The sequence below is a fragment of the Achroia grisella genome, unplaced genomic scaffold, assembly GCF_030625045.1.
Source record: "Achroia grisella isolate CSIRO2021 unplaced genomic scaffold, CSIRO_AGI_Agris_v1 utg4223, whole genome shotgun sequence".
NCBI classification, from domain to species: domain Eukaryota; kingdom Metazoa; phylum Arthropoda; class Insecta; order Lepidoptera; family Pyralidae; genus Achroia; species Achroia grisella.
Genome location: NW_026712852.1, coordinates 88,805 through 104,428, shown reverse-complemented (window position 1 = coordinate 104,428; position 15,624 = coordinate 88,805). Strand labels below are relative to the sequence as shown.

The following is a 15,624-nucleotide window of genomic DNA, read 5'->3' as shown; positions in this document are numbered from 1 at the left end:
TTAATGCTTATATTAAACTTGGAAACATGAATGTTTATTTACAAAATCACAATACTCATAACCCTAATCACTTGAAATATAATGTTTACAAAGTGGTGTGATTTCCAATAGGTAAGCATTACACGAGTATGTACCTGCTTGCATATCAGCTAGCGTTATTACTATCTGGCTTATAACTACATCTGCTTAACAGACACATGTAGTGTATTAATTCTTACCTATATTGAAATTTCTTTAAAGACAATTGTTTAAAGAGTAATAAAAAATACACCAGGGTAGACTGTTCAAAATCTATTATCATCTGAACTGTAATCCGTTGCTTTGCAAGTTGGGATAAAATGAATCCCATGTCATTTCAGACTAAATATGAATGTAAAATATGATTAAAGACCCATCAATAATTTAGAGTAATTAAAATTGATACAGTAGCATAACAAACATCCAAATATTTTAAACTAATTAAATATTTTAATTAAATTTTCTCATTTATCACAAAAGTGACATGTTAGAGTTTGATTTCCATTCGTCAGAGAAAAAGATCAGTTTCATAGATAATTACATCTTCATAAATATGAAGTAAGTAATAAATCGTGTCTTCTAACTCATTTAGAATTAAGGATTGTCTAAGCCTGCATATAGTAAGTTACACATAGCGAATATATGTGTGTACACATCCGTTCGAATCGTACACATATCCATTCAAAACATGTTTGTGCAATATAGAAAATGTCAACTCCTATTACGTAAAGCACCCATGTACCTACATGACTATATGTTAAAAGATTTCATTTAAAGTGTGTATTTAACTAAAATTCATTAGCAAATATCTTTAATCATTTCTCTAAATCTACATTTTAGATATATTAATGGAATTAATTATTTAAAGCAATTCAAATAACGCCAGCAAGCCCCAGGTCAAACAGAGTTTGTGTTATGGGTACTAGATAACTGTTAGAAATACTTAAATTAATTTTGTTGTAAATGCTTAGATAATATATATTAAGAAACAATCAGATAGATGCAAAGAATTACTCGTGAATACAAATATTTGTATCGGGCGATTAATCGAAGGCGATGTGTTCAACCACTATACCATTAATGTCGTCAAAACGAAGAGGTATAACTAATAACTATATATATATGTTTTTGACTGGAAATGTTTATTTTATATTGCGGGTAGTATAGTAAAAAGGATTTATAAATCAAAACTAAATAATAACACTGAACTTACTTATGTGGTAAGGATCCGTTCCATATATAATAATGATTTCATGTTTAGTGGGTTTCTTGACAAATACTACAGCAACAGATAAATAAACAAGTGTCATGGGTTTTAGAACAGCGTCTATTTTAAAAATTAAGACAGATTTTCATTCATATAAAGTTTGATTAAATTAAGATTGACATGGTACAGAGAATGTTTACTTATAAACTGTATACATACCTACCTACATTTCAAATATTTAAATAGTATTTTACAATACATAACTGAAGTATGCTTTATTCGATTCAGAATAACGACTTTCTATCATACTGATGGAATTGCTGAAAATTATATCTTAATAATATTAGAAATGCGGAAGTTTGTGAGTGTAGTTGGATGGATATTTGTTACTCTATCACTCAAAAACTAATGAATGGATTTTAATGAAAGTTTACAGTATGTACCTACATGCTTTATACATCAGAATAACATATAGGCTGTAAATTTCACGCGGGTGAAACCGCGGGCACAGTTAGAAAATTATAAAACAACCTTTGGGCAAAAAATAATGTATGTGCCATTAACTTATGGTGGAAAATATTTGTTTATGGTGTGGAATAAGTTTGGAATAAAATAGCTTACTAGACTACATAAATAATGTGTAGACACACACGGATGTCGGAACATTACGTCAAAATGATAAGAAATGTCACGAAATGAATTAAACTTGCAGATGTTTACAAGAACTAGTTCGGCTGATTATGAATTCTAGTTTGTGTTTTTTGCTTATGTAATTTGATAGGTAGTATAATGTAAAATAAAAAGTTAACTGACAACTTTTCAATATAGATAAATATACATATAATATATATACCTACCTAAATTATAGCCTTTATTACCATATAACCACCATAAATGGTTAAATAGGAACATAATTTCAGGATTCAGTTGTTATAAGAACAGTAGTAGTAAAATTCAGACTTAGCACCTTCGCTCAAACAAATTCTCAAATATAAGTGTATAATGTTCTTGAGGTTTGAGAGATAGTTCGAGAGGTGTTGGGTCCGTACCTACTCATCGACTGGTTGTTGAATATTTATATGTACACATTGACTACTATTAATCTATATACTATACAACCTGATTCCACGTGTCTGCCCGCGAGAAAAAGTCCTTGTTTCTAGTAGATAACGTAATTTACTACAAATGGAAAAAAACTATTTTTAGTATACTTTACATACAAAACTAAAATCTTTTCTCTGTATGATAAGTTAAGAAAAAGAATGACATTTAAAATCTCTAAACAAACTAAATTTGCGCGTCGACTAATTCACACCAGTTTGAGAATGTAAAAATCATGGTTATCATAAAAAAAATCCCAAAGTCAATTATTCAAATTTTATTCAAATGAAGTTGCAAGTAAATAAAACACAATCTTAATAGACTATAAAGCATTATGCCACAATTTAAAGAACTCTTTCCTGCGCGATCGATCATCGGCTTTATTCTTATTAGTGTGTTCATACAAAAGATTTCAACGATCGACGACTGGGATCGGGACTAGGGATGATTTCCTGTTTCTTTTGCCATTTACTATTTTTATACAAATATTGAAATTTAAGTTTTCAAAAGTATTTATCAACTACCTACTTATATTATTATATTTAATAGTTTTTTCGTATTAATTGTTAATTGCAACAGTTAAATTTTTACATTATTACTTTATATGTACTGAGATAGAAAACTATGTAGGTACTATGTCAGACAGCTAATAACATGTAAGTGTAAGCCAGCTTTGTAAACATAATTCAGTTATGGAATGTACTCGTACTTAATGTGTTGAGTGTAGGCACTTACACTAACGGAATATTGGAATAATTTTCTTTCGTTACTGAATTCTGTTTTCTTGTACTCTATATAATGTGAAATTCTAGCGAGTCGTTACTATTCACATCATGTATATGTTTTAATAACTGTTCTTCTATCTAATCTTAACAGACGGTAAATATGCAACCTAAGCGTAACATTGTGACATCAAAGTTATAGAGATATATTCTGAAACGTCGACTAAAGAATTATTATTTCATTTTTGGTCACTTATATAATAATGTTTACATAATTAGGTAAACATTACCGAACTTCAAAACGTTACTACGCACTCTATTTTACCACCACATTCTATTGTACATAGTTAAAAATAATGCCATAAGAAAATGATTTCCTATTATTTACAGAACTCTGACATTTAGTATAGTTTGCAGCAGCAATTAATTGCCATAGTAACCACTTGTGTGATATTTACCCGTAATCATACAGCCAAATGTATGAGAAGCGTTGAAAATTGTAACAGTTTTTGTTAGTTTTATAATAGCTTGCACGCCACGACTTTCACTGGAAGAGGGTCGCGCTGACACGCGACGCGACCATGAGACGTGACTTGTGTAATAAATTAATTAAAATTTATCAAGTTTTTACAAGCTTTTTTTTTGTTTCATATGTATATATAAATATAATAATAATAATAATAATAATCTCAGGACAATTCACACAGCGCCATCTAGTCCCAAGTTAAGCTATCTAAAGCTTGTGTTATGGGTACTAGATAACTGATACAAGTACATAGATATTATTTTTTTTTCGTAAATACATACATATCATACATAGAAAACACCCAGACCGATACAAACAATCATACTCATGAATACAAATGTTTGTGCCGTGCGAGGAATTCGGACGTAAAGCGATGTGCTAGACCGCTAGACCACCGAGGTCGTCAAGTCGTCATGTATATATATATATATATATATATATATATATATATAAATATATATATATATTCATCTTTTCTTTCCAGCCAGAAGCTGTCATTTATGTTGTTTTATTTTGTAATCCATTTCCAACCGATTGAAGATAAAACGCTAACTCTTTACGTGTAAATTGAACAAACCTCGATGATTCTACTGCAGTTATGGTAATAGTAATAGTAGTAGTAAACAGTTACTTTAGAGAGAACTTGCTAAAACATAACTTGTATATTGTCATGTATTTAAATATTGGTCATGCATACCGTTATATATTATTTACATTAAACATACGTTACGAAGTGTGTTTGTATCTCGGAAGCCATGAAACTGTTTTATAACTGAACACTGATCTGTAGTAATGCTATTTTACGTCCCGACGTTTCTATGTAAGTATATTTATTTCAGGACTTACGAGTTTATATATCTACAAGTATATACCTAAAACGAAATATTTGATTTTTATTTCCAATGCCTAAATACTAAAATATAGGTACTTGATTGATTTAAAAATCTTTCTGAAAGCTACTTTATCAGTGAGTACCTAATATGGCTGTATTTTCTTTACAATTAAAAGTCAATGTCTACATTTTTTTGGTTTTCCATTTGCAAAACCGTCACCAGTAGTATTGAAATAGAACATGTGTGTATTTATCATCAGATATAGAAATAATAATAATTATTAATTTAATATGAGCATTTTTCGGTACTATTTTTTACAAAACCTAATTAACGCCTAATATTCAATAATTACAATAATTTTATTACGAGATATTAGGTATACAAAAATGTGTTACAATTTAATCTAGTATCATCAATCAAATAGTAGGTATATAAATATTAATGAGACTTGAAATAAAAAAAATGTTGAAACGTTAAAGAAATGTAAATAGTAGTCATTCTGGATATGGACCTGTTACTATTATATGCGAGGACTTATTACACAGTGTATGGAATCCTTTGTTTAAGAAATAGATCCATTTCAAACGTAGAGAGGTGAAAAGTGACTCAACTCAAACAGGTCCTAGTGTACATAAACCGACATCGCAACATCTCTGTATACTTGTATAATCATCACGTATCTTGTGCAAATACAATCAGGCTTTACACGTTGTGAGCAAGCACAGTATATACCTACATATAAACAGGAATAGAGTTGCTATAATTTTGTGAATAGGAGTTATTGTTTTGTCTTATTTACTAATATGAATAAAAATATATTTTATGTATTTTTGTATAGGATTCGAGAAAGCAACTTGCAAGAAATTATTACGTATTTGTTTAATTTTATCATTATTTTCTTATTTAGTAAAATGTATTTATATACATTGTTTTTGTTTATTATCCATACTATATACAAAGTCTTCTACGTGACTACCTCTGTCTACCTAATTCAGCTGCTTATAAGATGTGTTTTGGTTCAAGGGTGAAGCAGGGGTGCCAATAGTAAAAGTCCTCATACAGATTCGTATCAATAAAAATGTTTCGTTCTCGTATATACGATGATGAGGTTATAGAGACAAATTGAGCATAAATACGACTTCTTTATTTCTTCCTATATATAAATATTTAGGCCTCGTAAGGCCTAAATATTTTAAGGTCGCCAATCTTGTTATTAGTTTTGATGGGATAAAACAATATTATTTACGAGTAGTATAAGTTTACATAGTAAACTACCTAATAATACTTGATTTCGTAACGAATATTTCCGCATATAACTTTCATTGACATTTAAATATTATGGTGGTATTGCTTTCTTGTTTGTATTTTCATCATTCATAGTAGGCGAGTCTATTTTTTAAATGCACGTGTGTAATTTGTATGTAGGTCAAACGACACAAGCGAGGTAGCGTATGACGCTCATTTCTCGTATAAAATACTTTCCTCGGAGACAATACTATCAATCTATCTCCTCATGCGGGCTTATGCTCTGTAAAATGTTGTATATGTTAACCTCATGACTTGATAAAGAGTTGAGTACCTCCATAAACATCATTATCATGTGATGCGATGATACGACGCGTAAAAAAATTTAGCCCAATTCTAGAAACTATGATGTAGAAGTTTATATACAAACATGTTTATTTCTTAGTATGTATTGGTCTAGATAATTTCATGATTATTACAATAAAATCCTAAAATGTCACAAAGTAAAAGTTGAATATTATATAATTTTGATATTCAGACATTAGTGTCTTGTTGACAAATAACAAGTGATTTAATATAAAATCAATATAACTCCAGTTTTATATGTGCAAGCCTATCTACGTACCTAAAGAATATTTCGGACTGAAAACCGATTACAATGATGATAAAATTAAGAGAAAACAGCATTTCCGTATTGGAAGGTCCTATTGAAATGATCCAATGAATTGGTGAAGACATTGAATAACATACCGGTTTTGTTTTGCGATCTGATATTTGTTTGGTTATTCGAGAATTAGGTACGTACTTATTGTTGGCGACTAATAAGAGTAAGATTTTTTTTAATAAGAATTGCGAAATTTTTCTAGTTTGTTTGTTCATTTTCTTGTCTGCTCATCCATCCTTCTTCACAATAGTTTTACGTTAACAATATTAGGTAATAGAATTTATTCCTGATTCAAAAAATTATTGAAACAGCAGGCAGTGTCCATTTGACCGAAACGCTTGAAAAAATTAATACATGAGGATTAATACATGATGAACTCCATTAGGAAATAAATAAATAATTTATTTCCTAATGGAGTTACCACCGTAAAGTGTATGCACCCACAGGAAATGTTTGTTTGCCAAATAGATACTGTGACGAAATGTGTCATCCGTTTTTAATTAATCGTTAATAACTACAATTACTTACCTAATTACACATTGAGTTGCGTCAACGGAAAAATATGTACATAAATTGTATGTAGTTTTCTAACTTACAAACAGAACTTTAACTACTACACACTATTTGATAGTTAACTAGAACTATATAAAAACAACAAATAGAATTAAGTGAAATTAGGTCTAAATTTAAAACTCAAGAATACAAAATTTGTTAGCAACAAAAGTGCAAACATATAGTCCAAGAGTACCTATTATAGCAATAACGTAGGTATCGTGCAATGTAATGATAATAGAGGCGTGTAGGGAAGGTGTATGGCAGCTCGCATGGCTTCATTCACCCGTGACCGCAGGTGCGGGTCACGGACGGTGCTCCGCCGCCGGTACTACCGGCCGTATTGTGTAGTGTTGTCAACAAAGTTCTTTTTATTTTTTTATTATTATAAATAGGTTTACGCTCGGTCGTACCTCATCTGGTGGTAAATGATGGTAAGATCTAGGATGTAGCGCCCTTACTCATAAGAAATCAATTCATCATAGACTTGAAGAATTCGGCGTTGTATTTTTCCGGGATCACAAAAGCTGGAAGTGTGTTCCACTCTTTGGCAGTGCATATTAGAAAGGATGACGCGAACCGCTCAGTGCGAATATGTGGAATTTCCACGAAGTACGGATGAAGTCCTATATTGTTCGTCGTGTAGTTCGGTGGTAAAATTACAAGGAGACATTCTAAAAAATAATAATGTAAGAAATTCTAGTCGCTTATAAACTATTTCACGTATAACTCGACATAAGCAGCATGAAAAAATATATAAAATATTTAAACTTAACGTTAAGAAATGAGGAGAAATATTATTTATTTATTCAGACCTTCTTACAAAAATCTTTGATATTGAAGCTATACACAATATATTCTTGTTTTTATATATTGTGCATGTAGTTGGTTTCTAAATAATTAAATATGTTAGCTGGAGCATCGCAGACAGCTAAGTAAGTCGCAAGTGTCGCAATCTGCGCTGAACCGGAACTCCTTACCGCTGTTTCCGACTGCAGTTGCACTCGCAGTTGCAAGACTATATCTATAGAACGTCTTCGAGTAATCTTTTTGGAACAATATTTTCTCTTACAATAGTATATAGTAATTTCTTTTATAATAATAATAGGCTTGGACAATTTCAGCGCCAGAAGCGCCATCATATCTCAAGCTAACATAGCTTGTGTTATGGGTACTAGACAACTGACAGAAGTACATATTTTTTTTTCTAAATACATACATAAAATAACAGAAAACTTCGAAACCAATACAAATAATCATACACATGAATACAAATGTTTCTAGCGTGTAAGGAATAGAACCTACGACCATAGGAAATGGAGCGTTGTGCTAAATCGCTAGACCACCGAGGCCGTCGGAATAACTAAACGAGATGGACGTTTAGACCTATCACATAATCTTCTTTACAAGTCATTGGTGGCAGTTGCTCAGCCGAGAAATGATCGATAGCAAAGCAATTTATGGTTTGTAGTCGAGAACTGGCCACCTGAGCTGCATTTTGATTGGCATCTGTTCAATTTCACAGCGAACAAGCCAGGCAAGATAAACCATAGTTTGTGTTTTTTTTATATTAATCGCATATTTTTATTGAAATAACTACGGCAATAGTAGAAAACTCTTTTAAATGCAAAATTACTAATAAAAAATCATGTGAATTGATAGAGATATCGCGTACACTCAAATCCAGTCTAATTGAGAACATCCATCTTTTTAAAATCTATTAAAATTAATAGAACTATAAATACATTTCGTGCTACCCAATTACATCTTAAAATATAAGGAAACCCAGACACTATAATCACAAGCCGTGTTAGTTTTTATGTTAGTTTTTGGTTGCTTTCTCTTCTCTGTACATACAATACAAAATAATTATTATGAAAACGATTTCGTTTGAACGACAATGATGTTTTCATAAGTTGTAGCCTTGGTCGTAATTATCTACTGTACAGATTAAATAATAGTCTCAGTATTATCGTGACTTATTGTTTTCTTTCTATAAATTGTTAATAATCTGTGAATAAACTGGGGTGCTGTCAATGACGAGCTTAGCCTTAATATATATTAGGTAGAAAGTAGTAGTAAGTACCTACTATAATCTTAAATTTTATGAATATTTAACATATTTTTGATGGATGGATATGGAACTGTCATACGCCTGTGGTAACGGCATTTGTTATCAGAACATTAGTGTAGGAACATTGTTGTGAATATGCTAGAAATTAACCACTATGGTTTTCTAGATGGAGTTCGTGGAGATCTACCTAACATTCACAATTGATCAATTGGAAGTTATTATAATTTGGGAATTTGTTATATATAACGTGTCGAATAATCGTGAAGTTGTATCGAAATCAACCTTAGGGAGTATATACATTACTATAAACAGGATCAGTTATATTTATTAAAAATGTACCACTTTCTGATATTTTTCCCCAACCAAAAGGTTGTCTGGAAAAAGATTGCTTTAGCGACAAGACTGTGTTTTGTATCTTAATTACTCTGTTAAGTATAATTCTTGTAGTACATACTCGGTACAACAAAGAGTTAATAAATAAACTAAATAATGTTAATAATCCAGTAACTATTTAAAATAACATTCGGTTTTACAAATGATTATACCAAAATACACATAATGTAACGGGATATTAATCGTGATTTTCTTTTTCTTGTCATCATAATATCTTCTCTGGAATCTCAAAATAACCACATCATTAATCCATCAACGACCGTGTAATCCAAACGTTGTTCTAAACTGATCAAATTACGTTGCTTGCTGAAATAATACCTTAAAACACGTAAGAGGGCGATTATAGCCATCGTGTAATACTTGTTTATTGAGCAATAAAGTTGAGAATCGAATATTTTGTAGAGGTACATAAGTGATTCATTGTGTACGTAGTACCTAACGTAGTACCCCAACCGGGAGATGAACGGCCTGCGGATAAAGAACTTCCGTCGTGATTAGTTCCGCTGCTCACTTACACGTGGTCATTTGGAAATATGTATGTGCAGGCGCACGTATACTTATATAGTAATTGGGGTTATCTACTGTCAACCGTAATCGTGACATCCTTCATAAGCTCAATTCTTAAATATTAATAGCTTAAAATTCTTTACCTACCTTATATTATGTATGTAGGTACACGACTTAAATTTTAAAAGTCATAATTTCATTTTCGTCTATTTATTAAGTATTTAATCTGATTATAATAAAATGTGAATATTATCGAGAAAAATAAAAAGGCATAACTCAGCAGTAACCAAAGCCTATGGGTAGGTACTAAACAACTATTAATAATGGATTTATTTATAATATTTTTATTTTGTATTATAGTTACCTAAATAATTTATTACTTTTTGTTTGATTTTTACGTCATACGTCTTGCACTATTTAGAAAAAATACGTTTGACTTCCCTGTCACGGAACCCAGCTCTCCATATCCAGAGAGAAAAAGCCGTAATCCATATCGTAGCAACTTGATCACGACTTGGCAACATGCATATGTGAACTACGTAGGTATACCATATAGGTACTTGTTTCACGTTTCTCGTCGGGTTTTTCTTTTTACACTCAACGTTTGTACTTCGGGTTTTTTAATATTTCACGTACAACTAAGATGCTCTTCAAAGTGTAATGCATATAGGTACTTATAAATACTTTTAGGTAAAAAACGACGAGACTAGCATGTCGTATTAAACGGAATATTGTTATTTATTTAGTGTTCACATTGCTATAAAGATCTTAATAAACATATGACAAAGAATTACTTAATAAGATCTTTAGTAGATTTACCACATATTACCACCTAGTAATACTATCACAGATAAGGTAAATAGTAATAAAATTAGACTAGTTTTACCTGTCTAGTAGACTACTGTAAAATGTAGTTATGAAATATATAAATTAACGTATTAGGATATAATTATTATGTTCATCTAGAGTATCTAAATAATACTCAATATGAAGATGAGACTTTACGGAAAAAAATGTCTAATAACATCAAAATTATCAAGTTATTAATATTAAGAACTAACACTCTAGTCTAGTTTCATGAAAATTTTTATTTTTTAGCAATTATTAATTAGTATTTTCGTGCAGATAGTCACTTTTTAGATTTCTTTTCAATGTTATTATAATAGAACTGTACTCAATTCTCGTAAATACAATAAGATTTTTTTTTGTATTGAAAGTCTTCTCCAAGTAAATTTTAAGTTGTGTAACTAATAAGATAAATGCGGTTCTATTACTGAACAAAATTAAACGTTGTATTGAACGCTGTAAGTAAATTAAACAATGATGATGACCTTGTTTTCAAGAAACCAATATGCATATTACGAACAATGAAAACGACTGCCATTAATGAACAATAGGGAGTTAAGAAATCTACTGATTTGCTTACTAACTTACTACCACTGCCGTTTAGTAAATGTGCAATACAACAATAAATACTGCATCCCTATAAGATTTCTTAACTGATCTCTTACTAGAATAATTTCTTTCTAGAGATGCCGATAGGAGCAATATTCATTAACTCGAGGAACTACCGATAGATAGAAAACATATTTATAAAAAAAAAAGACATAATCTTTGCATAATAGATATAAAATGAAGTCACTTGTTCACCGTTTTCTTGACTGATTGATTCTACATAGTTATATTTAAATACAATTTTATGTACTGTGAGCTGTACCTAAACAGGCTTAAGCTTACCGTGTCTGAAACCTTGAAACAAAATAAAATAATAATGCTTTGTTACAGATCGGGTCGGTGTCCACATGCCGTCGTCATCATGGTGATCGTTACTAGGGTGAGTGTAACCACAGACAATAACATCTACTACACTATTACTAAGACACATTTTCATAGTGTAACGTGAATGAATCATTCATAATTTGAAACCATGCTCTTGTTGGTGGAGGTCTTGCCACCTTCCAAGATCTTCCATCATCCTCTTTATTTGTTAATACGACGCGACTCCAATTCAATAGGATACGTGAATGCATCATAATTAAAATAAAATCCTCATTTTTATAAATTCGTACATAGTATGTGGTACAAAGACAGCTTATTTGATTTAGTATAAATAAAAAGAAATCAGAATAACATTTACGTATATTATCTCTTAGAACATAGTTACCGGTATAAGGTACATATAAGTACAATAACAAAAATTTTTATTTTATATGAATACTGAATGTATTCACCTATTTTTTTATGGGTGAATAAGGATACCTTTTGTTTATAGAATGTACTATATTCTGAGCTATAGTAAAGGTATATGCTAACATGACCAGTGGATGATGATAAAATGAACATCAAATCAGTTAGTCCTTCGTGAACTATTCACCACGATGGTTTTGCAGAGAGGCCGTAATAAGGTCAACCTGATTTGGTACATTACTAACACTAGTCTTTGGAAATTAGCGTTTTCCTCGTATTTTCATTTTGCTTTATATTTCACTTATGAGTTAAATGTACCTATTTATTTAAAAAATTATATTCTACAAATTAAAATAATAAGTTTAGGTTTTATTATATCTATTGTTAAAGTTTATTGTTTAACCGCCTATGTAGATAAAAAAGTATAAAAACACATAGCTTTCACCGGTTGAATGAAGGAGATTTAATGTCAACAAACAATAATGGTGTTTGACCAACGTGACATAATGTTTTCTGATTGGTGTTCATTGACTACCAAATTTTGCCTTATTTATTTTTATTCCTCCATAATGTCAAGACAAAACTTCAGCAGGTAGTTCATTCCATTCAACAGGTAGTTTATTCCATATTCTAAGTGTTCCACAAAATAATAGCTCTATAGAAATATTTTTGTTTACTGTGATTTCTATATTGCGATTAATCGTTCGTTCGTTCATCCATTTGAAAAGCCTATTAAACCTAAAGCCTATTATAAAAAAACGTATGAAAATTACACATATGATAGTCGGTAAGTGGCCACCACATAATAATAGTGACAAGTTCAAGGTCTATCGCTTAAGACAATGAATCTTGAAAGCACTCGGCGTGAAATATTATGTAAACAGTGGTTTCGTAATTTTTCGACCTGCCATCGTATACTTAGGGTTTCGAACTGAAAAGTCGGTCAATTGGAGCGTTATTTTTCTATTTTGTGGCAGTTTGTTGGATTTCTGGTTCTTTAATTTTTTGTTATCTGTGGCTTCTTGAGTTTATTTTAATTCATCATATTTTTATGCTATATGCAATAAAGAACCATACTGACATCAGAGTATCATGTGATACTCGCGATACTGCTGTTACAGACTACTAAGTGGCATGTCTCTTATCCTATACCTAATTTCATTATAAGAGTATCACCAAATACAATGGCGGAATAACAATCATTTTACAATATAAGTTGTTTTAGTGTGAAATCGCATTATCACCTTTAAATCTGAAGGTCAATTATTTTTTATAGAAAAATTATTAACTCGGGTCGTTTTAATAACGTCAAAAAATTCAGTGGTTTTCCTCTCAAATAAAAGTATCAAATTAAACTTTTATTGAGTATATTTAATATAATTAATATTATGATTTTTTTTTAAATAGAGATATAATATTAGGTCTCCTTTATAAGATTTTAATAGAAATAATCTTCATTCAAATAAATTAAGCAGTTTGAACAAAAAGCTTGCATGTGTTGCTCTTTTAAAGAAATGTTAAGAATTCAATTTCATGAGAATTTTGGACAAACTATAGCATATGATCTGTTCGATGTAGGTTGTTTGCTTCTAGAATAATATAAATCTAAAACTAATTTACAATTTAATCGAATGCCTATTAGAGTCACAGACAAGCTAGAATATAATCTGTTGTGTTAAAATAATAATAATACGAACACGTTGACATGCACAGCCTCAAACGTATACGATTTGAACGCACCCTAATTTTTGGCGAAGGTGAAGGTGAAATTTTGAAGACTCTCACTTTGAACGTGCGCAAGTTACAATAAAGTGTAGAAATTTTAATATTCTCACAGCATACAGGCGCCTACTGTTTCAAAGTGATAACAGTAAAACAGACACTAATGCACATGGGAATTAAACTGGTGACATTATTATTTGGGAATTTTAATTTCTTGTGTTTCCACAGTTGTTGATTAAAATAAAAAATTATACTTACGTACTTAATGTTTTACTGACCTCAATTATGCTTCAACTTCTCAATTTGATAATTCGCATTATCACCTTTAAATCTGAAGCGACTTTTGAAATTATTTTTTATAGAAAAATTATTAACCAATAGTTGTATGTGAGTAGGTAGGTACGTACTTTCAATAGAATTCTTAAGATTCCTTTGTAAGCTCGCTTGTTAAGAAGAAAGTCAGTGTTTTTGTAACAAATTTTTTAAAGAAATATTTAGCTGAGGCGGATTATTCCTAAATCGAATTTATTTCGCCACAAACTTTACAATTATAAGATCAGAAAACAACATAACAATTTCTGACTTCAGCAATGAACATAAGATTATCGTCGGTATGTATTGAAACGAGAATTGTCTGATAATCAAATATATTTTCTAAAGTCCTCCCAATCGTACGTCGTAATTGTCGTATCAGTATATAGTCAATAGTTCTGTCTGTAGTAATATGTCTTATAAGCGGCCAACAAGCATTCTTGTCAAAGATGCCGCAACAACCAAGATGTTTACTTTGCGGTACAGAGATATTTGCATACATAAGTAAACTAAAATGTGTCTGTTACACACATACAAACACTTTGTCACTTTCTCACACATTTAGTCAGCGTTTATAATTTCTAATAATCTGGAAATACTACCAACAGTAGATATCACAAACTCTGTCAAGGACGAAACAAAAGAACGACTAAACTGATGATAATTTGAATGAAATTTGTCGTGAATATAGATCAGATCAAGTGGACAGGTCCTATTTTACCTAAATAAAAGCTAAACAAAATCGCGAGTAACAACTAGTTTTACGTAAAAAAATGGAGGATAGTGTGTCAACTCTTTTGATATCAACATCCCGTTTAGTGGAATGACACATTTTCTCGGCGAGTTCCGATCGGTGCGTTTGGCAAGAGCACATTCCGCCAGTCTGCTTCTGCGTCCAGTCCCAAGAGGGCATTCACCTCGCCGGCCATACACAGCACTGACGTTACACACGCTGTAACTAGGATGACCAATTCTGATTATAAGTTTTTCAGGAATAAATGGTAAGTAAAGAAATATCGGAATGCTAGAAAAACGTTTTTAATAATGCTTCACCTAAAAAGTCAAAATCGGTATTTATACTACTACTAACATTACAAATAATTACTACTATTAAAATAAAGTTAGCCTTTCTGGCGTCTGATCATCCGTGTCATAGTAGTAAGATCTACATTACTGTCAAATTGAAATAATAATAGGTACCTAAAAAACTATTGTACATGCATACCCGCTTTTATTCTTAGTATGTCCAACCGATCATCTGCCGCTATACCTGCTGAAATGTAAAATTTACGCATAAACTCGCTGAAAACCAGCATTAATCGCATCATGCCAGTCGCTTCGTTGGACCAGAGTAATGGGAATTGAAACCGGGACACCCTGGTTTTTTATGGATAATAATGGAATGGTACTACTAATGGTTTATGCAGGTGGGTCACCAATGGAGTATAATAAGATGAGCATCAGGTTTGGTCGGTTAGCCCATCGTGACAAATTCATCAAGAATTTATAACGATGGTTTCCAAGGGGAACCGTGTGGAGGTCAACTTGACGGTCAATGGGA

General features: G+C 31.1%; 1 protein-coding gene across 1 annotated transcript in view; it reads left to right on the top strand.

Annotated features, from left to right (window-relative positions):
• The window catches only part of LOC131844874 (myosin-VIIa), a 40,429-nt gene that overhangs the window by 899 nt on the left and 23,906 nt on the right, over positions 1-15,624 (top strand). The window contains exon 2 of the mRNA XM_059193856.1: positions 11,628-11,676. Within this exon, the coding sequence (XP_059049839.1) occupies positions 11,659-11,676 (18 nt within the window). The 5' untranslated portion in view covers positions 11,628-11,658. The remainder of the gene's footprint in view (positions 1-11,627; positions 11,677-15,624) is intronic.